Raw genomic sequence first — 25,980 nt, forward strand, 5'->3', positions numbered from 1 at the left:
GTTTAAATAATAAAACAACAATGTTTATTTCACTCCAGCATATATCTATAAATAGCAAAATCAAAGAAACTGATTCAGAAACTGAAATGGTCTCTTGTTTTTATATATATTTTTCAGAGCTGTATATAAAAAAAAACACCAGAACCAAAACTCCTCTCTCATCATTGCTCTTCGAGTTCCCTGTAAACACCATCAAACAACAAGTATGAAACACACAGGCAGTACGCAACTGTAGACTGTAGCCACCTAGTTAAAACACCACGGAATCACAGTCATTTAATGAGTTTCTACACATCACACCACTTATAAAAAGAATTGGAATTCATAAAAAATATGTTCCTTTAATAATACACACTTAAAATATGAATTGCAGGTAGTAGTGTGAGGTGTCTTTATGCAAGAGCCGCAACCCGCGGCTGACAAGGTGACGTGTTGTAATCCAGGTTGCACGTGAGCACAAACTGTTGTACTTGCACAATAGAAAAAGCTTGCTTTAAGTTAAAATGATCTGTTAACCAGAGGGAGGGAGATAAGAGCATTTCTGTACGTGAACATGGAAGGGGGGAAAAGGGTAGGGGGGTGGGAGAACGAGAGAACGGCTCAATATACGTCTGTTAAGCCACTAGCGGGAAATTTTAAAAAGAAAAAAAAAACAAAATAAACGAGACATTTTGGCAACGTAGTCAGTGTTGGGATTCGGGGGTCAGGAGGAAAAGAAGCATTAGCTAGACGTGGCACGAAGAAAGTGACCCAAAACAAACAGAAAACTGCTTAGAAGTTCATGAGCTACAAAGTTCCTTTAGTTGAAAGTACTGCGTGCCGCTCGCACCCCGCGTCTCGGGTGCGTCTGTCCTTTCATCAAACCTGTTAAAACTCTGCTGACATGCTCGACACTGAACGCATTCGCGAAAAGTCTGTTCCAGGCTGTAGCAAAAAAGACGTTTCCAGAGGAGGGAGAACAGACAAGCAAAAAGGCTAGAGAGAAGAGCGCTGCCCTGAGCTGTTTACGTCATGGCTGCTCGAAGGCGGTGGGGGTTGTGTGATTGGATGACGGGTGGAGGGTGGCCGGAGGTTGAAGACCGTCCCAAAACAAAGTGCAGCCCTCATCAGAGATTCTGCTGGAGGAAATATAGCAGCATGATCTCGTAGTGCTCGCCGGACTCGGGGCAGCGGATGCTGTGCCTCTCGTTGGGATAGATCTGCAAGAGAAAAGCACGTCAAGTGAACATTTATATTAAAAAAAAAAAAAAAAAAAAAAACACCTTCACTACCTGCGTGGTTTAGTTAGTAGTAATTTTACTATTTGAATGTTAAAATGTTTTACAGTCTTATTATATAATATGTTTTATGATACACTGAGATGCCTAGTTCCTGTCCTATGCCTTTGCCATGTCCCATGAGAGCTACAGAACTCTGCACTGACCTGTGGAATATGCGATTGTTGGAAATTCTGCATTCAATATGAAAGTGACAATTCTAGCCAGACACCATTGTTCACAATCACTACCACCAATGGCACTGTTCACTGTGGGTGATGATGTATTTTCTGACGTATTCACAGTAGAGCTCCAATGATTCGTCAACATAATCAACATCATCATCTATGAAAATCTGTCGAAATTTAGCTTAATAAAAGGTACGTCAAACTATCAATATGTACTGAAAAACTGGTATAGGGCCCTACATGTTTATGCCAAGGTGCAGTAAAACATGCATTGGATCGGGGGCTCAGTAGGAAGTACAAATGGAGGGCAGGAGAATGATCATGATCATGACTAGTGTATTTTTCACACTATAATGGGGCACTTAGAATTCTTTAATTTTCCCCAAAATAGTCAGTGAGTCATTTAAATTGGTGGGCCTATGTATGAATTTTACCAGTCAGGTTGTAAGGAGCAGTAAATCCATTTATTTAATTTAGTTCTACAGCACAGAGACTCGAGCAGTATTAGCATTAGCCGAAAACTGTGCTAACTGCTAGCTCTTTTGCTGTTGAGAGATATGTATTATCAGACTGTAGCCTGCTGCTGACCCTGGCTAGCACTGCTGGAGCAGCATTAGCATTATCCGCTAACCGCAGCACTAGCTCTTTTGCCGTTCAGAGGTGAGTATATGAGACTGTAGTTTGCGTGTTTACTAAGTTAAAACAAGCCACTAGCTAATATCACCCTGGCTTACCGGAACACTCAAGGTTCTTTAGTGTAGCACTGTCGGGCTAGCGATAGCAGTTAGCTGCTAATGTCTAAGTGGAAATCTGGAAATCTAAGCTTTCTGTAAATAAACAGTTTTCAGGAGAGAAATCTGTGTAGATTAACATTCAGCGCTTATTTGACTTTAAATTAAAATGTGTTTTTACGAATTACAGTTTTGTTTACCTAACTTAGCTTAGATTTACAGGTCTCGCCACCCAGTGACAAAACCTGCTAAATGGTGACACCCCTGTTTCTTACTAGTGTCGCATAATACACCTTATAATCCAGGGCGCCTTAGGTATGAAAATGGAACAGAAAATGGATCTCAATTGATACTGTGCCTTATAGTGCAAAAAATACGGTAATAAAAAAAAATACTGCTTTATATGACTGATGGCATGTGAGTATAATTATCATATTTAATTGTATAGTCCTATCATGTAATTATATTATGTTTTTTGTTGATATTTGCCCGTTATTCAGTGAACCGTCTGATGTGCCATTATTCAAATAGCAAAATTAGTAGTCAGGATATTAAAATTACTACTTAATTTTACTCACTGGAAGACTGAAGATAAAATATACAAACACATTAGCAACATTGTTTTTTTTTTTTCTTCTATTTAAAAAAATAAAAATATAAAAGGTCAAACCTGTAGCTGATATGGCTTCCCTGCACGGATAAGCTGAGACACCAGGAAGTTGGTGTGGAAAAAGTGCACATTCTCATCAAGGAACCCATGTAAGATTAATAACCGGTTTGGCCTGTGAAAAACATTAAACACACTGTTAGGAGCATCAATGAAGTTTCACTTAAGGTTTAGGACATTATATAGTGTACTACAGACACGTGCCAACACACCACATATACACTAATTAAGATACATTTTCGAGAAAAAAAAAAAAAAACTATTTGTACTGGTATTATTGTTAAATCAAGTATTTTATTATGTTCTTATTAAATTATGCGTTATGTTTTTATGAAAACTCACTCATTCGGTAGCTTGTCCACATGCAAGGCCACAGAACCCGCTTCATAGCCCTGCAGGTTGTTTTCAGGCACGTCCATGTAGCGTTCAGTATAGCCAGTGTCATAAGCCATCCACACTGTTACAGGAGCTCCGGCTACGGCCACCTAAACAAACACAGTTACTTTAAAATAACTAAACGTGTATACTGAGTTTCAACTTTACCAATCTTCAGAATTAACTTACAAACTTTACATTTAACTAATACTGAGCTTCCTTGAGTGACTGAAGATTTTTTTCAGCCTTTTTACTGAATCAATAGCAATCTAATAATATAATCTAGGATGCTGCTCTAATTTCTATTCTAAAAATGTAATCTGATCACTCTGGAATAGTCAAGCACAAACTAAACCTTACTCTGTGAATGGACCAATAGAAATTCTCCAAAATGACTTGAAATAAAAATGGTGTTTGCTTTTATCTTCTGTAAATTTACTGTTTTGGAGCTGCGTCAGTCTCTGCGATTCTCTCTCTCTGTCTGTCTGTCTGTCTCTGTGTCTGTCTGTGTTTCTCTGTCTCTGTGTCTGTCTGTGTTTCTCTGTCTCTGCATCTGTCTGCGTTTCTCTGTCTCGGTCTGCGTTTCTCTGTCTCTGCATCTGTCTCTGTGTCTGCGTTTCTGTCTCTGTGTCTGCGTTTCTGTCTCTGTGTCTGCGTTTCTGTCTCTGTGTCTGCGTTTCTGTCTCTGTGTCTGCGTTTCTGTCTCTGTGTCTGCGTTTCTGTCTCTGTGTCTGCGTTCCTCTGTCTGTCTGTCTGCGTTTCTCTGTCTCTGTGTCTGTCTGTCTGCGTTTCTCTGTCTCTGTGTCTCTCTGTCTGCGTTTCTCTGTGTCCGTCTGTCTGCGTTTCTCCGTCTCTGTGTCTGTCTCTGTTGGCGTTCTCTGTTGTCTGTGACTGCGTTTGTCTGTGACTGCGTTTGTCTGTGACTGCGTTTGTCTGTGACTGCGTTTGTCTGTGACTGCGTTTGTCTGTGACTGCGTTTGTCTGTGACTGCGTTTGTCTGTGACTGCGTTTGTCTGTGACTGCGTTTGTCTGTGACTGCCTCTGTCAGCCTACTCTACCCGGATTGGCTAGACAGTGCAAAGGGCTGTACCTATACCGGGAATATGTTTTGGGGAAGGAAGTTTTAAAAGGAGGCATTAAATTCAGTAAGCCAGACGCAAAACTCACCTTGAACACATTCGGCCTATGAATGAGTCCCATGAGGGAGAGAAATCCTCCGTAAGACCAGCCATGAATGGCCACACGACTTAAGTCTATAAACTTGTACTTGTCAGCCACATACTGAAGACCCTCCACTTGGTCCTCAATCTCCACCTGACCCTGCAAACACAGAATAATAATAATAATAATAATAATAATATTTTTTATTTATATGTCCTATTCAGCAGAAAAGAGGAAATGAACTGTTAGTGTTTTTATTCAGTGTTAATCCTGTAAGCATAGATTTCAATATACCCTCTATAATGAACAAAAAAATATAATCCAACATACCATTTTGTTTTTTAGAGCCCCTTCAAACTTCAGACCCCTCTGGCACGAGCCTCTTCCATCGATAACGACCACGGCATAACCTAGAGATGCTAGTGTGTTCAGACGCAAATACTTCACTCCTTTGTAAGAGTTGTTCACTAACTGCACCTGAAGAAAGGGAAGGAAACACCATCAATACAAAATCATTTACCAAACAGAACATCTTAAAATTGCCTGTAAAGCAAAACTTAGTTTGATTTAAAAATGAACCTAGATCCTACACATTTTTTTAAAAGCTACAATAACACCTTTTGTCTGACTGCAGCTAAGAAGTATTTGACTAAGTAGCTAAATAACATTAAACTAATTGGGTCATCAGTTTAATTTACTGGACAATATAGTACTATCTGAACAATTTCAGATCTGTATCCACCTAAATTGTTACGCCCACTTTTTAGAGTTTCTTTCACAATTGCCATAAAATATCCAGCCTTCAAAACTCTGCAGTTCAAGCAAACTTCTCTTCTTATTCTAATTATTCTAATTATTGTGATTCTCTATAAGTAATATAGTAGTATATTATACTACTCATTCTGTATGTTTATCATCATTGTGGTTGTCATGGATCTGAGGTGTGTAAAAGGGGATACTGAGCACGGACATACTGGCGGAAACATCTATTCTGTAAATGCTCTTCCTTTTTTTTTCCGACTTACGTGTAGCAGAGTCTTTCAAACAGAGGCAGCTGTACCAATGAGCCCTTATATAGGGAAGTTTCCCACCTTTGGAGTGGGACACTCTTGAGGCTAGAGCAGGGGGGGGGGGGTTTATAGTGGTGTCTTGTTTGTTTTTGCAATAATTTTGTTAGGTAAATCTTTTGTTAATGTTTCAATGTGTGTCAGAGTTTCTATATGGGATAGAGCCTACACGTTGTTATAATTGGGGAATTTAGTTAATTGGTCTTGTTTAATTAGACTGGCCCAGAGGAAGGGCTAATGCTTAATAAAAAGGAAGCTCCTAGAGCCAGGGTCAGTTTGCGTTTTTGCAACCTAGAGGCTGGTAGAAGCAGGAGGCATGTTTAGCTTGTTTTCTATATTTAGAAGTTTTGTTTATTTGTTTTCTTTTCTTTTCGCTTCTATGCACTATAAATATTTGCATCTCTTAAAAAGAAAAAAGAGGAAAAAAAAAAGTAAAATAAATGCTGAGCTGAACGCTGTTGCTTAAAAACCTGTCTGAGTGAACTTCCTCTCACTGCTACCCTCGGTCAACTTGTAACAGTGGTTATAATCTATATCAGTTGCCCCAGACATTCCAACACAAAATAAACAAAATTTATTCTGTCGTTGAACAGAATAAGGTGAGTAAATTGAAATTTTAATGTATTTCTGTGCATTTATTTCTAAAACTACACCAATGTATTTAGAAAAACTGTCATTTTTAAAGATTTTTTTTATTTTTATTAAATTATGATCAATGTGTGGCATTAGCACTGCACATCCATGCACACAGATGCTTTATGACTCTTTATGCTGCTCGTACTACAATGCACCATGCAGTATTTTGATAATACTGTATTAAATTAAAGGCATATTAAGATCACAGAAGGAAACTCCTATTACTCATAATACTACTAAAACTCCTCATTTTAACCAGCATTCTAAATCAGTCTCATGTAAAACCTGCAATTAAAACTTAACAGTTAACACAAACGTACCTGTGGACCACCATACACGAACAGTATGGCTGGGTGTTTTTTGCCCGGTTTCAAGTTGTGTGGTTTGTACAGCATTCCATACAGATCAAAGCCTGACTTTGCAGGGAAACTAAATATCTCGGGTGGAACATAATCTGCTGGGCATCCTGAAAGAACAAACAAACAAAGCTAAATTATTTACGAAGTACACAAAACGGTGACAGCAGTCTGCAGTAAAAAGTTAACTTGACAGGGATTTAGTCTGAATGAAAGCTACATTTTCCTTGCAATGAAAAATCTCTATTTAAAATGCTGTTTAGTCCAAGATGATCTGGAAAACTGCCTCTTAAACAGCCAGTGCCGAGCTTTCTTGCGCTATTAGTAGGTATTTCTCTGTTCAACTTTAGTATTTCTCCATCCTCCCTCCCCTATTAAGTCCCCATTCTTTTACCTGCTGCCTCCATCATGCTGGCCCAGAACTCTGGCTCTTTGTGCAAAGGGTCGCTGTCTGAACCAACCAGCTTGTAGACGTGAACGAAGGGAGGAGTGCTCACGTTGCTATAGTGGCTGATGAACATGTCGAAGTTCTGCATTATAAAACAGGGAATAACAGGGTTAACATTCTTTATAAAACTATATATACATTGATTTCAGCAACTATCGTTCAGCACCTCCAGGAACTCCTTCAAGACGCTGAGAAAACTATTCCAGGTGACTCTACACCTCATGAAGACACTGAGATTAAAATACCAAGAGTGTTTAGATCTGTCCTCAAAGCTAAATGTGGGTATAAAACATATTCTGGTCTGTTTAACACTTTATGTTTACAATTTAATTCTGCATGTGCTCCTGTATAGCAGGGGTGCCAATACTTCGATTGGACAGTGCACGTTGGTAGATCGCATCTCATTTAAATTCATGCTACATTCAAACTGTTTACGGTGCAGGCAGGTCAGTGTATTAACATTAAAGCCAATGCACTGCTGCTCTATATTACCATAGATACGCCCACCCAATAATACCACAACCTGAATGAAGCTCCGGTTGCCTTGTGAAGCATCTAACTTCCTGTTTATGCAAAGACACGTCGCAAGTACTATTTGTTTCCATATTTTAATTGAGTGCAGGACCTAGCAAGATCTTAAACTCCAAATGCCATCACACTTCCCAAGAAGGGTAACGTCGAGAGGCATTTTCAAACCGTGCACACAAAGTACAACAACATATTTCCACCCTAAAGCTGGCTCAGGAGGAGAAACTGAAGGAAGTGAAATAACAGCGTAGTGTATCTTCACTAAGTCCAGCTCAAGTCGTACTATAGTCAAGCACAAAAAATTGTTTCAAAATGATAAAAATATCCAAACAAGAGAAAATGTGCCACATATTTGAATAGGGGTTTAACAGTACAGAAAATTCACTGTTTGGTTCACACCTCGGTATAAACCCCACAGTTCAGTATGTTTTCAGTTTGGTTGGTGGAAAAAATAAAGAGGCTGGGCATTCTGAACAACCTCACCTTTATTAACTTCATAATAACAATAAATCTTCATTATAATCATTTTGTTTTTTGGGATGGAATGCTGTCACAGGGCTATAACTTTATTATTAAATGCTTGAAACCAGGGTTCTCTCCTACTGTCATCATGAGAGACTCCATCTTTTGGATCATGTTGGAACAAGCAAACAGTGAGCATGATTGTGGTGCTTTATTCAGAACAAAAACAACAGCATTACAACAGCAATATTTTTCCTAAGCATATTACTGGATAAATGTCAGTGTTTGAACTCTTTTTAAGCAATATCAGCATTAGATTGTTAAATTTAAATTATATTAGTGGTGTCAATCACTTAAAAATAAATTAAAATCATAATTATTGTAAGGGGAGAGTAATAATAGTATAGTGTGGTTTAGATCTGGCAGACTAGAGCTTTTTATACTGTATTCTAATATCTGAGAGAGAGAGAGAGAGAGAGAGAGAGAGAGAGAGAGAGAGAAAAATAGAGAGAACGAGCACCTAACCCTGTGCTCACACTGGAAAGTGACAGGCGACCATTCATTTCCTATGGCAGGGCATAGGAAATGGAATTTTAATTATCTGCATTTCTGTGCACACTCTCTACTTGTGTGCTCCAGCCTGCATTCTCAGGTAGGCTAAGTCAGTAGCGAGTTGCTAAAAGCAACTACAGTTTGCATTACATTAATTGGTTCCACAAGTCTCCTATAGACTGCCTGTACCATGTATTCTGCATCCGTTTACGCAAGGGTGACGTGACGGTTCGCAAGGAATACCCATATCATTACCCCCCTATATGTGACAGACGTTTTTTTTTTTTTTTTTAAATCAACCTACTTATGTGAATCAGCCTTTTCCCACATGAAAATAATTAAGTCCAGATATTGATCCACGCTCACTGATGATCACTTGGAAACCTGTTTGAGAATTGAAATCGGTAGCTACTGTCCAGACTATGAAAAATAAAGTTCTTCTAATTCTTCACACCTTGGATTTATAAAACTGAATAAACCACTCCCAAAGTAGATGAAACCTGCTCAGGCAATATCATCACGTACCTGGCTTACAGAGCAACTGTGTGAAAAGCCTGGCTTTGTCAATCGGACGATATCTCCCGGTGAGTCGTAGCTAACCACGTATAAGTGATGCTCCAGGGGCGTGTCTTTTGTCCCCTGGAAATACACCAGCTTCGTTTCTTCATTTACCCAGATCTGCAACACCAAACCAACGCACAATATTAAACAGGACAGTTTATTAAGCAAGTACTGATCTGATGATCTGGAATCTGATGTGGTGCAACTGACCTTGGACCCATGCCTAGCAAGCACCTCCCACTCTCCACTGGTTAAGGTCACCTCCTCCTTTACTGAACATTTGAAATCGTCTAGAAAACAACAACAGACATGCTGTGACTTAAATTCAAAGCAAAGCAAAAATACACAGGGGCTGGAGTACACTAGCATTAGCCGCTAGCCGCTATTTACCCCTTCAGAGGTGAGTATTATCAGCCTGTAGCCTGCTGCTAACCCCAGCTAGCACTGGTGGATAAGTATTAGCATTAACCATTAACCGCGCTAACTCTTTACCCGTTCAGAGGTGAGTATTATCAGCCTGTAGCCTGCTGCTAACTCCGGCTAGCACTGCTGGATCAGTATTAGCATTAGCCGCTAACCCCAGCGCTAGCTCTTCTGTCATTCAGAGGTAAGTATTATTGGGCTGTAGTCTGCGCGTTAACCATGTTAAAACAAGCTATATGGGACAAACTGCTAGCTAATATCGCCCTGGCTTACCAAAGAGGTTAGCTGCTAATGCTAATGCTAAAGCCCTAGTGCTGGAGAAATCTGTGAATGTAAGCTTACTGTAAATAAGCGAAAGTGCTTTACTCACCCAAATAAACAGTTTTCAGGAGAGAAATCGGTGTAGATTAACATCCAGCACTTGTTTGATTTATTAAAGTTTTGTTTACTTAGCTTAGCTTTAATTAACTTAGTTAACCACCCCCACCACCACCCAGCAGTGAGACCTGCTGAATAAGAAGTTCCTTACAGTGTCTCTTAAAATGCACTTCATAAGCCAGTGCGCCTTATGCATGAAAATAGACCAGGGTATACACGTTCATTGAGTGTAAGCATTTTAATCCGGTGTGCCTGAAAAATATGGTAAATGTACACGTTTCACCAAAACTCTCACCATCAGAGGGAGTGTAGTCTTTAGTCCACTGCTGGCAACCTGGCTGTAGAAGGCTTGTGATTTTGTACAAATGGCAGAAGCCCGTTTTTGATTCGTTCACCCACAGGAAGCTAATCTCGTCGTTACTTGTTTGGACGAAAGGGTAGAAGATATCGTGGACCTGTTAAAGAAAAGAAAAAAAGTAAACATTCAGAAAGACATCATTAAAATCATGAGTGAAGTTTGGAGAAAATACATTCAGTAAATCATACAAAGTATACGTCTAAATATTCCTTAGCTACTTTAAGTTACAACCACTGCTGGCGCATATATGCAAATGCAAACAAACAGCTCGTTTACTCGATTTATATTTACTGCTTATAGAATAGGACTCCCTGGAGCAAACAGACATGTGGAACAAGCATGTAAACTTGGGATTAACAGCCCAAGTTTAGCCATTGCAGAATGGAACAGTTTTACTGCTGCTGTAGTCTTTCACACTATTTATTCATTGTGTAATTCACATCAGTACATTATATTCCAATGCTAGAGAAACAAAGTTTGTTATATCTGCTGTGAAGCAGCAGAAAACATTCACAGCATATTTGATTCAAACTTGGCAAAATTTACTGTAAAATTAGTCAAACTAACTAGTCTCTGGGCGAGCGCAGAGTAAAGAATTTAGCACTAGAGGCCGACCGATCGATCGGCCAGCCGATTTAATCGGCCGATTTTTGTTATTTTTTTATCAATCGGCATCGGCCGATTTTCTTATTTGGCCGCGCCGATTTTAATCCGGCACATCTGCGGGCAGCTACTTGGAACGCAGCGCAAGGTTTCAAGAGTGAGCAAGACTTTCAACGGGTAAGGCATCCAATTTTACAATCCAGTGTCCCAAAAACTATATTTTCTCTCATGATTAGTAATCTGTGATGTTGCTTCATTTACTGAAAAAGAATAGAATTTCAACTGCATCGGTGTTGTAGCATTTCTCTCCAAACGAAACTATGCTTAGCGTTGATGGCAGGAGTGCATTTGGAATGCGCCCTGACTATGCAAGGCAAGCCCTATCTATAAGCTCTAGTATAAAATAACTGACGTCTCTTCTTCAGAAACGAAAATCTAAGTAAATAAAATCAAATTAACACTTGATATTTTCAGTATTTAAATTATTTTTAGACGAAATGAAAAAGGGCAGGACTAAAACTGTTTAAGGATATTTGCAGCATCAGCTGCGCTGAAATAATAATTACTGGTTAGTCAGGATTATTAGAGGACTGTACTTCTCCTTATATATAAACAGTGTTGGGCACGTTACTTTGAAAAAGTAATTAGTTATAGTTACTCGTTACTTCTCCAAAAAAGTAACTGAGTTACTAACGGAGTTACTCCACTATAAAAGTAATTAATTACCAGTAAAAGTAACTATTGCGTTACTTTTTATTATTCACCCGTCAAAAAAAGGAAATCAATTATGCATTTACTATTATTATTAGAAAAATAACAAAAAATAACAAACGAAAATAAACCCAAAATGTTGACAAAAATATAATCTAACGAATTTCAAAAAAATAAAACGAAATTCTCCACACAACCAAAGAAAATTACTAAAACTTGTAATACTGAAAAAAGCGGAAAAACGCGTCTGGGGATGAAATTTAACAAACCAAGCCACACTCAAAAGAAATATGTATATATAAAACAAAATAATGGACAAAAACAACAATTTAATGCCCGTTAAAATGGTATTAATATAACAGCTTCACCAAAAGAGAATAGAGCTTAGATCGTGCCCAAAAAAATCCGACCCAGCCGGAGCCCGTGCACATTCTGCCCAAGCCCGAACCATAAACTGTCATTATGAGCCCGACCCGATCCGACCCATAAACTGTCTGTTTTCGGGCTGATTGAATGAGCGAAATATAATCAGAATTATGTTAATTAACACTGTAACATAGAAGCATAGAACTATTATTTAATTTAAATGATTTTTAAGAACAGCTACACACAATGCTGCAAGTCAAACGCGGAGGCGTTCACGTGCGCCCAGAGCTACGTGATTACATTTTTCATTTTTATTATAGTTTAATTTTATTTTGTTTTTATTTTTTCTGTTCATTTTAGGGTGGGCTTGCTAGCGCGAGCGCTTTACACAAGAACTAACGGACCACGAGTGCCGCGCGCTCGGCACAACAACTCCCGCTGTACAACTCCGCTGTACAACAGCGCTTATTAATAAATTAAACACAAAAATGAGGGTATTCTATCAGTAATTTCAGTTCGTTTTAGTTAGTTTTATAAACACAAAATACAGTTCGAGATAGTTATGTTTTTCCTTTTAATTACCGTTTTTATTAGATTCAGTTAACACAAATGTTTTTCACTTTCAATTTTCGCTATTTCGTTCGCTTTAGTGAACAATAATAATTGGTTACTTAGCAACATTGTGATTATCACACCAGAGCTTTATATAAAATAAAAATAGGAGCCTGATTTCGGGTCGGTCCTCAGGTCAGGTGGGATTCGGGCAGAGAATCTAAGCTCTAAAAGAGAAAGCAGCAGCACCACAAAAACCGGAGCAGCTAAAAAGAGCTTAACGTCCTTAATTCGGAACTTGGCCTGTCCACGGCAATCACTGAATTGATTAGAGCACGCAAATCGTCACAATTGTGCCTCACTTCACCACGCCAAACCACAGGCACAGCGGCCAGAAGCTCAAGTTCACCGGACAGAGGAGGGGTTAACCAGGGCAAAGCGAAATAAAAAAAAAAAGTTCATAGAGCTGCTAAAGTAACGTGCAGTAACGGGGTGTCGGAAATGGTAACGGCGTTATAGTTACAGTCATAGTAATTAGTTAGATTACTCGTTACTGAAAAAAAGTAACGGCGTTAGTAACCGGCGTTAGTGCCGCCTCCTGCTGTTCTGCTGTAAAACTCACCCGTTTAAAGCGGGTTGCGCTGTTAGATATTAAATGAAACGATGAGCAGAATTTTCTGTTTTGTCGGGTTCTACTTTAGAACCCCCTCCAGACTTTTCTGATAAAAGCTCATTTTATCCTGAACCTATAAAGTCCGCGCTCTTCAGCTTTCTCAACTCATTTTCCGCTCACGCACCGAACCTCCAGTACAGCTGATGAGACGCGTTTCTCTGGCTAAGGAGCTCATTTGAAGAAGAAAAAAAAACAGATAAAGCTATATTTAAATTACAGCACCTGTCTGTTTTTGCATTATTTATAATTTTATTCTTAATTTAAACGTCACCCATTTTTGTAAAATAATAGCTGCAGCCCTAATGTGAACATTTTATAACATTGTCCTCCCATGTCCATTCGTTTTCAACTGCATGGAGTTGAAGAAGAAATGAGCTTTGCCGTTTTGGAGTAACTATCTAAAGTTGTCACATTATGGAAGTCTTCTTGCACTCTGTTAAACATATTAAAATGAATAATTAATAGACTAACAGACTGCAACAAGTCATACATTTGTTAATTAGTAGGCCCCTACAGTAAATTTTATATAATAGCCAACATAATATTTCTACTATAAACATGAATATATAGTGTATATAGAACATATGTTATATAATGAATAAAATAAAATGTTATGGATAATACAATCTAAATAAAATTAATATTTTTTTATTAACATATAGTGATATAGTAACATTAAAGTCACTATAAAATGCTAACCTTATTTTCAATAAATTGTGTGAAGTTTACAACTGTTGTTCCTCCTCTTACTAGTATGATTTTAAGCATGCCAAATAAATATAATACGATAGCATATCGGCCCTAAAAATCGGCAGGTCACATCGGCCATCGGCTGACTCTGACCACTAATGATCGGTATCGGCATCGGCCTTAGAAAAACCCATATCGGTCGGTCTCTATTTAGCACCACTAAATTGCACATGATATATGTCAGTTGCCTTTTGGTTTTTTTTTGTTTTTGATCAGAAAAATGATACAAACTGAAAGATACCAAAAAAATTGTCCACTCTAAATGGCAAAGGTTATTAATTTGGATAGTTAAAATATTCAGGCATTAGAATTGTAATAATATATATATATATATATATATATATATATATATATATATATATATATATATATATATATATATATATATATATATATATTTGTTTTTTTTGTTTTAGGGAGCATTACTGCATTATCATGGTATTATTGTACAGTGGCTTAAAATGGTCTAAAAAAATGCCAATAGGATTTTTTCTGAAATTAGTTCTGAGACAAAATATTATCCACAAATACTGTAAAAGGTCTAGGCCCTCCAAGAATTAGTGTCTTTTCTATTTAATCGCATTACAGTATAATATATGTCCTGTGAGAAATAATTATTTAACAGAATAAAATGCTCTTACATTGATCCAGATATCCGTCACCTCCTCGTAGATGACGAAGGGCTGCACTCCCTCAGGCATGGCAGCCACATGCTCCTCCCACTGTGGATCTTCCACACCCACCGGGAGAAATAACGCAGGGGGTAGGAGAACCAGCTGCAGCTTCTGTTGACTGCGGTCCAGAAACACTGCCCATGCGCTGGCGGACGGAAAAGAAAAATCCCTTCTGTTTATCTCTCAAATGACTTCTTACGACAACAATAATTACACGGAACATTAAGCAGATTTGTGCTGTAAACATACTATTTGCCGTCTTTTGTCCAGCCAGCCCGCGTGATGTACTCCACCCCAGGGAACAGTGTTTTGAAAGGCAGAACGAGCTCCTTGGTCTGTGCGCTTGTAACCTGTGCAGCAAAGAAAATAAATTTGAATTAAATTTACACAATAAATTAGAGAAAATGTTTCAAGAGCGAGATTTAACTTTTTACACACAGAGTGATCTATGTTAAGAGTTTATTTATTTTATTGTTGATGATTACGGTTTACAGCCAATGAAAACCAAAAAATCAGTATCTCAGAAAATTTAAATATTATATAAGACCAATTGGCACACTGCACACACTGCCAAAAGTACCAAGTCCTGCTGGAAAATGAAAGCAGTAAGAAAATATAAACCAGTTACCCTATTTCGTCGTATCATAAAGCGCACTTTAATTTCTTTAATTTTCCTAAAAATCGTCAGTGCGCCTTATAATCCAGTGAGTTTCTGTATGAATTTTACCAGTCAGGTTGTAAGACTGCTGGAGCAGCATTAGCATTACCCGCTAACTGTGGTAAGCATAGCTAGCACTTTTGCCATTTAGAGGTGAGTAATATCGGCCTGTAGCCTGCTGTTAACTCCAGCTAGCACTGTTAAAGTAGTATTAGCAGCAGCCGCTACGCAATCTCTCTTTCACTGTTCAGAGGTGAGTATACTGAACTGTAGCATGTGTGTTTACCGTGTTAAAACAAGCTACATGGGAAGAACCGCTATGTTAATATCGCCTATGCTTAACGGAACACTCAAGGTCCTGTCGAGCAGCATTTAGCACTAGCGGTTAGCTGCTAATGCCTTAGTGGAATCTGCACATCTAAGCTTCCTGTAAATAAACGGAAGCGCTTTACTCACCCAAATGAACAGTTTTCAGAAAAGAAAAGACGTTCATTAATAGTACGCTTTTAATCCGGTGACCCTTATAGTGCGGAAAATATGATAATATTCTTCTAGAAGTTTGTCCAGATGTCCCATTACATTAAGTTACATTAGCTGCCGTTCCAAAGACACTGTGGTTCCACAAGTGAGTCAGTGGAAACACACCCTTACCCTCCCAGCTTGTTGGCACAATGTATTATTGGGGGAGAACCAATAAGATATGAATCAGAAAATTATCATTTATAGAAAGGATTTATAAGCAGGTGTAAAAAAAAGTTTGTATAAAAAAAAAAAAAAAAAAGATTGCTCACCTCACCATCTTCATCTGTTTGAATTTCAGCCAGTTTCAGACTGATCTGTGGGTTTTTACTCCCTGGAAGCAGAAAAAAAACGAGTGAGCTCTAATTCAATTCAAGACAGGTCAAGGAGCATAACTCCTATGATAAAAAGGTTCATTTGTCTAAACGTTGTACAAAGGAGGATATTATTACCGGTGCGTGGGTATCTATATACATCAGCTTTGCGCTCCTCCAGGGCTGGTGAAGGAACGTGAATGATCTCTACCTCCGACTCATCCACTTCTTCATACAGCAGCTGCAGGGTCTTTCCTCCATCTGCACCTGAATTACATAAAGAGAGGTATAATGAGTCGCTCATAAGGCCTGTGGTGAAAAAGGCACTCAGAAATAGGATATGGCACTTAGTAACCAAAAGCACAAAAAAGCTTTAGTATTGGAATTTAGGCTTTTATAAAAGCAGGGGCACTTCTGAACTGAAAAAAGGGTTGGATTTCAGTCTCAGTGCGCATGCTAATCAAACAAGTCACTGGGTCAAAGAGACATCGCCTATATATTCATTTTGAGACAATGATTTCCCCTTTAACTTCATGATTCTAAACAGTTTAACATCTACCACGTAGAAGGTACAATTCTCATTGAAAATCCTACAGATGTGTATTTGGATACTGTTGATAACAATAAAAATCTAGTAGAAAGCTTTCTTGTGAAAAACGGAATGAGCCAGCATGTTGATATAGTCTATGTTTTAAAGACCATTTTTGGACTTGCTTTGCAGCCCTTACACCATATTGTCACTGTCCAATAAAAAAAGTGCATCTCCAAAACAGCAACTTTTCTAGGAGAGATACAAAACCTTTTTTAACTTTTAATAGAACTCAAATGTATTTTTTTTCAGGTTATTTTGGAATTTCTGTTAGTCCATCCATCAAGAAATTTTGATACAGTATAAGGGTCAGTTTGTCCTTTTAAATTACGTAGTAAACTAAAATCAACAAAAATTAAGATACTTGTTTTACACAGTGAAGGGGCAAGCAGGTTTAATTCAGTCTGATGTCTAAGTTTTAGGATTTAGGGCCCTCTCTGGTGAGAACAGATAATTTCACAGAGCATGTGGAAGAATCGTTTTAAACTAGGCAGGTGAGATGCAGTCTCCTTTCATAGCAGATGAATCCGATTCCAGGTTATGTTCAGTCGGAGAGCGAAAGAGAGCGCACTCCGTCAGAAACTTTACTCCTTCGTTTCTTTGTTTTTACTATGCAGGAATAAGCTACTGAGGTCTGAGTTTACCCTTCTGAAGTCTCCATTGCTCCACCAGCCGCTTGCGGTCAGTAAAACTGAGTCAAATTCTCTTTTAAAGGCTGTACATGTGACGTAAGTACGTAAAGTCGCGTGACGTGGTCAGAGGAACTCCCTGTGACCCGACACCCCCTGTTTTTTAGAATGAATATATATTAGGCTTAGCAGGGATGGTTGTTCCAGCACACTGCTACCATCCACTCAGAAATGTGCTTTCAGTTTAAAAACAAAATACGGACTGCCACTTTAAATTTGTCGAGTACAAATTTCATAGTCGACTAATCGTTAATTTGTAACAGTAGCACATTACACAAAGTGCTGGGGACAGAAGCGCATTGGTAGATGGGTAATGGAGGACATTGCAGAAATAATCGTTAACTAATCGACTATTCAAAAAAAATCTCATCAGATTAGTCGACTAGCAAAACAATCATAAGTTGCAGCCCTACTTCACTTGGCTTCACAAGATGTTTAAAGTGGTGATCATACAAACCTTCTGAAACTGCTGGACACCACCAGTATCCAGTGAAACGATCAAACTCCTCCTGAATCACAAAGGTCGCGACACCAGCTGACTTTGGGTCATCCTTTACATTATTCAAGCCTAAAGAACAAGAACAAAATAAAATCAATCTATAAGAACAGATTACACACGTCTACAACAGTCATGACATGCAGACGGCTTTACCGGTCGCGGATATGTGGTAAATCACCCTCACGGTCAATTCAAATCACTTTTGTTTCCAAAAGGAACTTCATTTGCATGCCGCTCAAGCATGTCACATTTGGATGATTTCAAAAAGGAGTGCGTGACGGCGCTCACGACGAACGCGAGCCACGAGATCCAGCTCACCTTTATGACAGAAGGTCAGCCTCCGTTCCCCTCCGGATTCGATGTTGGTCACCCACAGGTCATTGTTGTTGATGAAGGCTATGAAGTTGGGGTCTCCGGGACATATCTTGGGGTCCATGCGAATCCCTGAGCACTGAGTTTTAATCTCCACGGGCTTCATGGGTGCGGCCTGCTAAACAGCACAGTATTTTTCAGGGAATGTGGACAGTTCAGAGCTGCAGACAGACACTCATTAAAAAGAAATATATTTAAAAATACATAAAAAAAGGTGTTTTAAATAGATATTTAAGGGAAGCTATTAAAAAATATCTACTGGTTCCATAAGGAACCATGTTAGTAATAGGAGATGTGCATGAGGGTGAAAAACACTTTAAAGACCTAAAGCTAAAGCTTCAATTAAAAATATAATTTTTTACACTCTCATCCAGGGCTGCAGGGGATATTGGTGCAAACAAGTGCATGCTTTCATGCATACAGGGGTTGGACAATGAAACTAAAACACCTGGTTTTAGACCACAATAATTTATTGTCCTGACGGACAGTTCAGGTGGAAACAGGAGAGTTGAGGAGCACATTGAATTCTGCCTTGATTTGGGCAGCCGTGCTTTTATGTTTTTTAAAATACAATCCAGGTTAGCACCCGAACATCCCTTTCAAACAGCTTCCTCCTGCGTCCACAGTTAATCCTGTTGGATGTGGTTGGTCCTTCTTGGTGGTATGCTGACATTACCCTGGATACCGTGGCTCTTGACATCACAAAGACTTGCTGTCTTGGTCACAGATGCATCAGCAAGACGTGCACCAACAATTTGTCCTCTTTTGAACTCTGGTATGTCACCCATAATGTTGTGTGCATTGCACACCCTGCTCTTACTGGTGCATTGTGCAAATAATGAAGATTAGCCACCAGGCTGCTCCAATTTAGACATGAAACCTCCCACACTAAAATGACAGGTGTTTCAGTTTCATTGTCCAACCCCTGTACATATTTTGTTCTGCGATTTCTAATGCAAAATTACAAAAATAGAGGATTTCTTTTAGCAGATTTCATCAGAAAACAAGGTGTATCTAATATAAGTAGGGTAGTATTTTATTAGTAGTGGGGTATGTCTGGTGCGAAGCACAAAGAGTACTGCAATAATGGGGATTTATTGTGTCTCTTTATTTTGCTTTGGAGCATAAGCTGAGCACAACTGAGTTAATTATGTTCTCTTTTCTTTACACTGGAAAGTTGCTAAAGGATTTTATTTAAAAATAATTTACTTTATTTTGTATAAGATATTTTACTGATTTTGAACTGACCAAAGAATTTACTAGTTTAGTTTGTTATTCTGTAAAGTTTGCAGAAACGGTATACTGTGCAACCCTACTCACATCTTGATCACATACTTTATGGAAACCTTATTTGCCCTTAAAACACCTGTTTCTAAAAGCAAACTCTAACAAAATTAGGGCTTAATTTAAAGATATTTGAAGAAAGACAGAAATGGTTTTGACTCACAATGAAGCCATTATGTCCACCATCATGACAATAGAAAAGGCTGTTGCTAGCTTGAAAAAGGAAAAGGCCGCTTTGCGCATGATAGTCATAGGACGTGATGCCGAACACGCCGAGGCGTTTCCGCTCGCGCAGGAGCTCCTCCTCCCGAGAGTACACGCCGTGATGAGGAGTCGCCTGCAGAAAGAGCACAGAGGATGGAAAAGGCTGTTATTGTTTGTCACAGATGAATGTGGAGGCCCCAATGTCAAAGTTTACCCCTCTGGCTTTAGAAACCAGTCACTGTTATGGGTACTAAAAGTAAGCTTCCTCATTCATGGCTTCATGAATACACTGCTCTAAAAAGACTTTGGTTGGCTAAATGAAGTTCATTCATCTAGTGTGATCTGTGGAGGCTTCTGTACATCTGTCAGTGTGTCAAAAACTCTTAAAAATGTACACAATTATTTTCACTTAACCTAACATCAGGGGTAGGAGCAATTTTAAATATTAATTTAATGTAAATCCTGCAGATTAATACATTCAAACTATGAAGAAAAACATGTTAACAAGTGTTGAACATACTAGAATATGTTTTAGATTTTATAGTTTTAACCTTGGCAAGAGTTAATTACTTGAATGTCTTGCATGTTAAAGAGCATCAGTTATATTGTGAAGAGGTAGAGTTGGTATACACTGAATAGTCTTAATAGAGTAAATGTTCTAATAATCAATATTTTGGCAAGAAACACCTAAATGAGTATTTTGGGTTTTTTTTTTTTTAACACTTTTAAGTTCACTACATGATTCCTTATGTGTTCCTTCATAATCTGGATGGCTTCGGTATTAATTTACAATGTAGGAAAAACAATATATATATATATATATATATATATATATATATATATATATATATATATATATATATATATATATATATATATATTGAATGAGAAGTGTCCAAACTTTTGACTGTTACTGTATATCTGCAATTATGTTTTATATTTTCCACACTGAAAATCTAGTTTTATAAGATCTTAAAACAACGTTAAAGGTGAATAAAATACATACTTTCACAAGACAGAATTAATTTAGAGCTAAGTTTACATTACCGGGCAGAAGGGAGTCAAATTTTTTTTTTTATTTCATTTTTATTTATTATTAGTATTTTTTTTTAAGCCCTAATGTGACAGACTTAATCATACCTAGTCATATTAGACCAGGCACTGAAATGGGAGGGACTAAAATTCTTCAAACTAAAGGTCATAGTTTGTTCCTTTGGGTCAATAACACAAAAAGCACACTTTGAAGGGGTAGTAACTAGAGCTGCACGATATTGGGGAAAAAAAAATAGATTATAAATGTCCTTTTTTCAACGATATATAATTGCTATATTAAACGATGCGGGGCTCATGACGTCACCAGACTCACCCACACCCGCACGCTGCCTCATGTCCAGACCGATCAAGACCTGAGTCAGTGCAGAGCACTCAAAACCCGAGGAAAACAGCTAAACAACAGTAATCGGCCCTTTAATCAGGCATTTAAATTGCTTTTAAAAAGATAAATAAGAGCGGTTTTCTGGGATTAAAAGCTTGAATTCACCTGTAACTGGAAATATCTGCGCAAAACTGTGCTGGACTGAGGTGCACAGCTTTCATACGTGTGTTTACAAGTATGTGAAGCGAGGTAACCGCATGGCCTCCATCCACATGGCAGGACACGTGCTTTTTACAATGCTGTGTATCTACTTCTTGTGTCAAGAATCAAAACATTGCAACATGTCATTTGATTTAATTCCCTTAAGAGACATCATATGTCCTGCGATGTGACTATAGCACATGCACACATCGCAATGATGATGCTTAAACGATATATCATGCAGCCCTAGTAGTGACTACTGTAGGTAGACACTAAACAAGAAGGGGTGGGGGTGCTCATCTCTACACTCATTGGCTTACAAAATTAAAATGTAACATTTACTGATGATCAGTGATGGTTTGGAGAGACATGTTATTTGCTGGTGTTGATCCACTTTGTTATATCAAGTCCAAAGTCCCTCTTCCCTCTGCTGACAACTTTTATGGAGATGCGGATTTCATTTTCTAGCAGGACTTGGCACACTGCCCACACTGATTAAACAACAATAAACACTTAAAATAGATCACTCTGTGTGTAATACATCTATATGAGAGTTTCACATTTTGAACTGAACTAATGAAATAAAGTACCTTTTCATTTTTTTTTTTTAGATGAACTAGTATGTGATTCTTTAAACTGCATTACATAGTTCTTAAATTAAATCATTAATGGCATTTAAGGCTAAAAAAATACTATTCTTCATTAGTCTCCAACAGTGCCTGCAGTCTCCAGCACAAGCACTGGATTCACATGTATTTGACTCTTGAACATGATGACCAAAGCTCCAATACAAACACTGCTCCAGTATGAATACAGCAGCCCTGGCACGGGTGCAAAATTCAACGCAGTATAAAAGTACTTGGACAATCATTCAAGGTCAATGAGAACCAAAAATAGATCATTGCAACAAAGGCATATAGGTTACTATCATAATGATCAGAATGACTCTGCAGACTTTGCACATAAAACTCAAATGTTTATTGTGGAATGCACATAAATACTTTTACGATATGTGCAGTAAATTTAGTCATTCATACAGGTGATTTACCTGAAAGTGATCCAACATCTGCTTCCAGGACAGAACCAGAAGAGCTTCTTTCCTGATCTTCTTTGGAATTTCTGAGTACAGTAATGAGTTTTCCCTGCTCCCATAGGGCATACCTAAAAAGCAAAAAATACAATGTAATACAATATAATAAAAAAAACAATACAATCAGACAAAGCTAGTAACAGTGGGGGCCCTGTAGGCTGAGACAATTAATAAGTCAAGATGCCACAATACTACATTTATAACAAAGCTGCAACTAATGATTAATTTGGTATTCCGACTTAATCTGTTTGAATATTTTTCCAATTAGTCAATCAGGCAGCAACTAATTCTGCCAAGCTCTCCATCTGCGTGGATAAAGCTCCTGTTCCTAGCTTTGATCACTTAACTCCCACAGCTGGACGTGGGATTAAAAAGCTCTTTAAAATACCCAGAAGATTCTTAAATGTAAAATGTCCAGATTTTTTTGTGAGAAAAGTTATCTGTTGTGTTTGGGCACCTTTTGAGACTTAGATCAAGCTGAGTGTAAACAGCATGAGAGAGAACTTCTTAACTTTCCACTGTTGTGTTTCTGTCTACAGCACTTTGTGTAGACTAAATTAACAATTAGTCAACACTAAAATGTGGAGTTGATACTAGGAGTGTGGCGAGACGTTCACAATATTCACAAGTAGAGAATAAGACAATACGTTTTTTTTTTAATCACAGTTTTCATGCATCTTGGCATGTTCTCCTCCACCAGTCTTAAAATTTGGTAAAATAAAAGAAACTTATTATTTTTAAGTGGTCTCTTAATTTTTTTTTTTCCAGAGATGTATATATCTTTTTCAAAGTTAAAATATATGATTAAACATTTCATATTACCGAAATTCACAAAATTCAAAACTGCAGGTGAATTTTTAATTATTTTGTATTGATTGAGTATTGGTAAGCAAATCTTGTAATGGATGTCGATCTATTTTTCTCTGATTAGGAGTTATGTATGATCCATCATATGTAGTAAAATACAGAACCGTATGCAAGATCTGCAGCTGGTTTTACCATACATCCTACAACTTCTCTCCTCTATAATCTTACATTAGTCTCTCTATTAGATCTTACAATGAATGCCCCAATCCCCCCAGTGCTGTGTGCTGCCCAAAATAATGAAACATTGCTTTTGGTCATCTGTGCACAAGTCTTGTAAAAAACATTTATAATCATGATCTTGGCACAGCCTTAACTGATATATTTGTATATTGATTATGCTGACTTATAATTGCAGCCCTAATTCTTGTATAATATATAATATAGGATAATTCATATATCCTATATTCTACTCAACTAATCTCATGTGATCATTTGTTGTACAAAAGTCTAGAAACAATAGCTTGAAACAATTAAAAGCAGTTTATATTGATAGTAAATATTATTATTAAATATATTACAAGCTGAATTATCTTTCTAACAACCCTATCAAAGAATCACCTGACAAATAAATAGCTAATAAAAAACAGCTAATTTTTGATCCATCTTTGAGTCACACTTATAACACAGATGGGAGATCAGATTGCAAAGGGATATAAAAAGCTTTACCAAGATAGTACAGGCGATGAGAATGAGGGCCTGAATCATCATGTTTCTGTACAAACTGGAAGTCGTGGGGTGCCTTGTTGATGATCATTCCGGAGTACTTCCGACTTCCGTGGATGATTTCGCGCAAGCCATCCCAGGAGTGCTTCTCCACAAAGAACTGGGAGGACACGTCTTCCATCTCCACCACTTCAGTGCTGTCTGAAAGGTCATCTACTGCAGTCATCTTGACAGCTGCTAAACTGAGCACAGGAACATTCCCCATGTCATTAGCAAACCCTCAGTAGTGCTCTTATATAAAGTAACAACGTTAAAGTTTGGTTTTAAATATTCTGGAGTACCTTTTCCAACTTCCTTCTGTTTCGTCTTCAAGTTTCACCCTTTTTACTCTATACATTAACCGGCACACAAGCCTCCACTAGATCTTGCAAGCTGGAAAGGAAACAGAGGAGATAGATTACAAAAAATATATATATTTCTGTTGCAGTGTATACATTTTTAATGCATATTTTTTATTATTCAAGCAATATTTCACTGATGTTTGCAATTTTAAAGATTAATTAGGGGAAACCTGGCACAATTTCACAAAAAACACAAATGGAGCTAAGCCAGATATCTTAAAAATGTATATTGCAGCTTCCAAACATTTTCTATATAAAGAAATCGAAGAGTAATGCTCAGACAATGAAGACACACCCCCTCTGTGTGTGTTGTTTTGTGCTATTTCATTTCATAGTCGGTCAGGCCCTCTTCAAACTACAAGACACAGAGCACTGTGCATGCAAGATGGCAGAGTGTAATATGTGCACTAAGAAAAAGTTGATAGTGATAGTCTAAATTTTCCTTTACAAACAAATCTTCAATATTTAAAGCAATAATTAAGTCTATATTAAATTAAGACAATATTAAAGCTGGGCACAACAGGATGGGAGCTAAGGGTGTACCATATCATATCGTATGCAATAAAATCGACATAATTTTTTAATATCGTGAACGATATTATACTCTGAAATATCGTGTCATATCACTAATTATCACTTCAGGGAATTACTTTTTTGTTGTTTTATTTCCAAAAAAAATTCACACTGTTCTCATTAATTGAAGTGAATGGAGATAAACACCAAAAAACACAAATGAAAAATAGTTACAATCTACTTGACCAGGATATTCCTTTATTTTTAGAGAGCAGAATAATGTACTTTGCTAAAAAGGCACAAAATATGTACTCATTTGTTATAGTTCCTCTACAGACAATGATTTTTAGACAGTAAAGCCTTTAGCATTACTGCTACTGTGCGCTCACTGGTTGGTTAGCTGGTGCTGGAGTTACATGTTTAAAAGCTTTAAAACTGGAGCTGGTTCGAATCTCTGTCATGCAGCTTGCCAACAGCTGCCAGAGCTCTGAGAGAGCACAATTGGCCTTGCTCTGTCTGGGTGGTTAGATGGCACTCTTTTCCCACATCACTCCAGAGGGTGATGTCGCTCAACACAAGGCGTCTGTGAGCTGATGTATTGGAACCAAGTTGCTGCGCTTTCCTCTTAGCGCGCTGGCTACGTACAGCAGCAGAAAAGAGGCAGTGATTGGCTTGACGTGTCAGAGGAGGTGTGGCTAGTCTTCACTCTTCTTGTGTTAAGGTATTACTGGTGATAGGAGATCCAAAGCTGTCTAGCAAGGATGGAGCAGGTTAACTGCAATGTGAGAAGCTGGCCTCAGCAAAGTTGGAGCCATGATGCTAACCAACACAGCAGATGAGATCTGAAAGCTGAACAGAATGCAGAAGATGTGGCTGAATACAAAGCATTTGCCACCTTCAGGCTCAATTAAAATTTGCAATTGACCTCATGGATATGAGAAAAAAAAGAAAAAAAAGAAAGAAATGTTTTATAGTCAGAGAAAAAGACTGAACTTTGTATTATAGAACACAGCTTTAGTCATGATTAGGTTTCATTTACCTATTCTCTATATCTGTGAATAAAATGTTCGTCTTTCAGCTGCTGTTACACTGGACATGTTTAAATAAAGGTCAAGGAGAAGCTACACCCTATGCAAAAACAAAAAAACTCAGACTGAAAACACATGACATTTCTGTCAAAGCACATTGAGTGGGACTCAACTGTCAGTGACTCAATGTCTCCAGCAACATATCCTTCTTTCAGGCCTGACCTGCTCTAATGTCCTA

General features: G+C 37.9%; 1 protein-coding gene across 3 annotated transcripts in view; it reads right to left on the reverse strand.

The window, feature by feature from the left end:
• Positions 1–222: 222 nt before the first annotated feature.
• The window catches only part of dpp9 (dipeptidyl-peptidase 9), a 29,145-nt gene continuing 3,387 nt past the window's right edge, over positions 223–25,980 (reverse strand). Inside the window, exons 2-21 of one of the 3 annotated variants that reach the window (XM_022670706.2) lie at positions 24,142–24,232; positions 23,804–24,042; positions 22,229–22,341; positions 19,564–19,737; positions 18,063–18,231; positions 17,703–17,813; positions 16,106–16,234; positions 15,926–15,987; positions 14,726–14,826; positions 14,444–14,621; positions 10,085–10,244; positions 9,199–9,278; positions 8,953–9,105; positions 6,832–6,967; positions 6,402–6,547; positions 4,709–4,855; positions 4,385–4,537; positions 3,185–3,327; positions 2,846–2,957; positions 223–1,199 (exon numbers count right to left, since the gene is read on the reverse strand). In XM_022670706.2, coding sequence (XP_022526427.2) covers positions 1,107–1,199; positions 2,846–2,957; positions 3,185–3,327; positions 4,385–4,537; positions 4,709–4,855; positions 6,402–6,547; positions 6,832–6,967; positions 8,953–9,105; positions 9,199–9,278; positions 10,085–10,244; positions 14,444–14,621; positions 14,726–14,826; positions 15,926–15,987; positions 16,106–16,234; positions 17,703–17,813; positions 18,063–18,231; positions 19,564–19,737; positions 22,229–22,341; positions 23,804–24,042; positions 24,142–24,197 — 2,655 coding nt within the window. In that variant the 5' untranslated portion in view covers positions 24,198–24,232 and the 3' untranslated portion in view covers positions 223–1,106. Of the gene's footprint in view, positions 1,200–2,845; positions 2,958–3,184; positions 3,328–4,384; positions 4,538–4,708; positions 4,856–6,401; positions 6,548–6,831; positions 6,968–8,952; positions 9,106–9,198; positions 9,279–10,084; positions 10,245–14,443; positions 14,622–14,725; positions 14,827–15,925; positions 15,988–16,105; positions 16,235–17,702; positions 17,814–18,062; positions 18,235–19,563; positions 19,738–22,228; positions 22,342–23,803; positions 24,043–24,141; positions 24,233–25,980 lie in introns of those variants that run through there. The other 2 variants (XM_022670705.2, XM_022670707.2) reach the window with 2 other exon arrangements.

The sequence above is a fragment of the Astyanax mexicanus genome, chromosome 12, assembly GCF_023375975.1.
Source record: "Astyanax mexicanus isolate ESR-SI-001 chromosome 12, AstMex3_surface, whole genome shotgun sequence".
NCBI lineage: Eukaryota > Metazoa > Chordata > Actinopteri > Characiformes > Acestrorhamphidae > Astyanax > Astyanax mexicanus.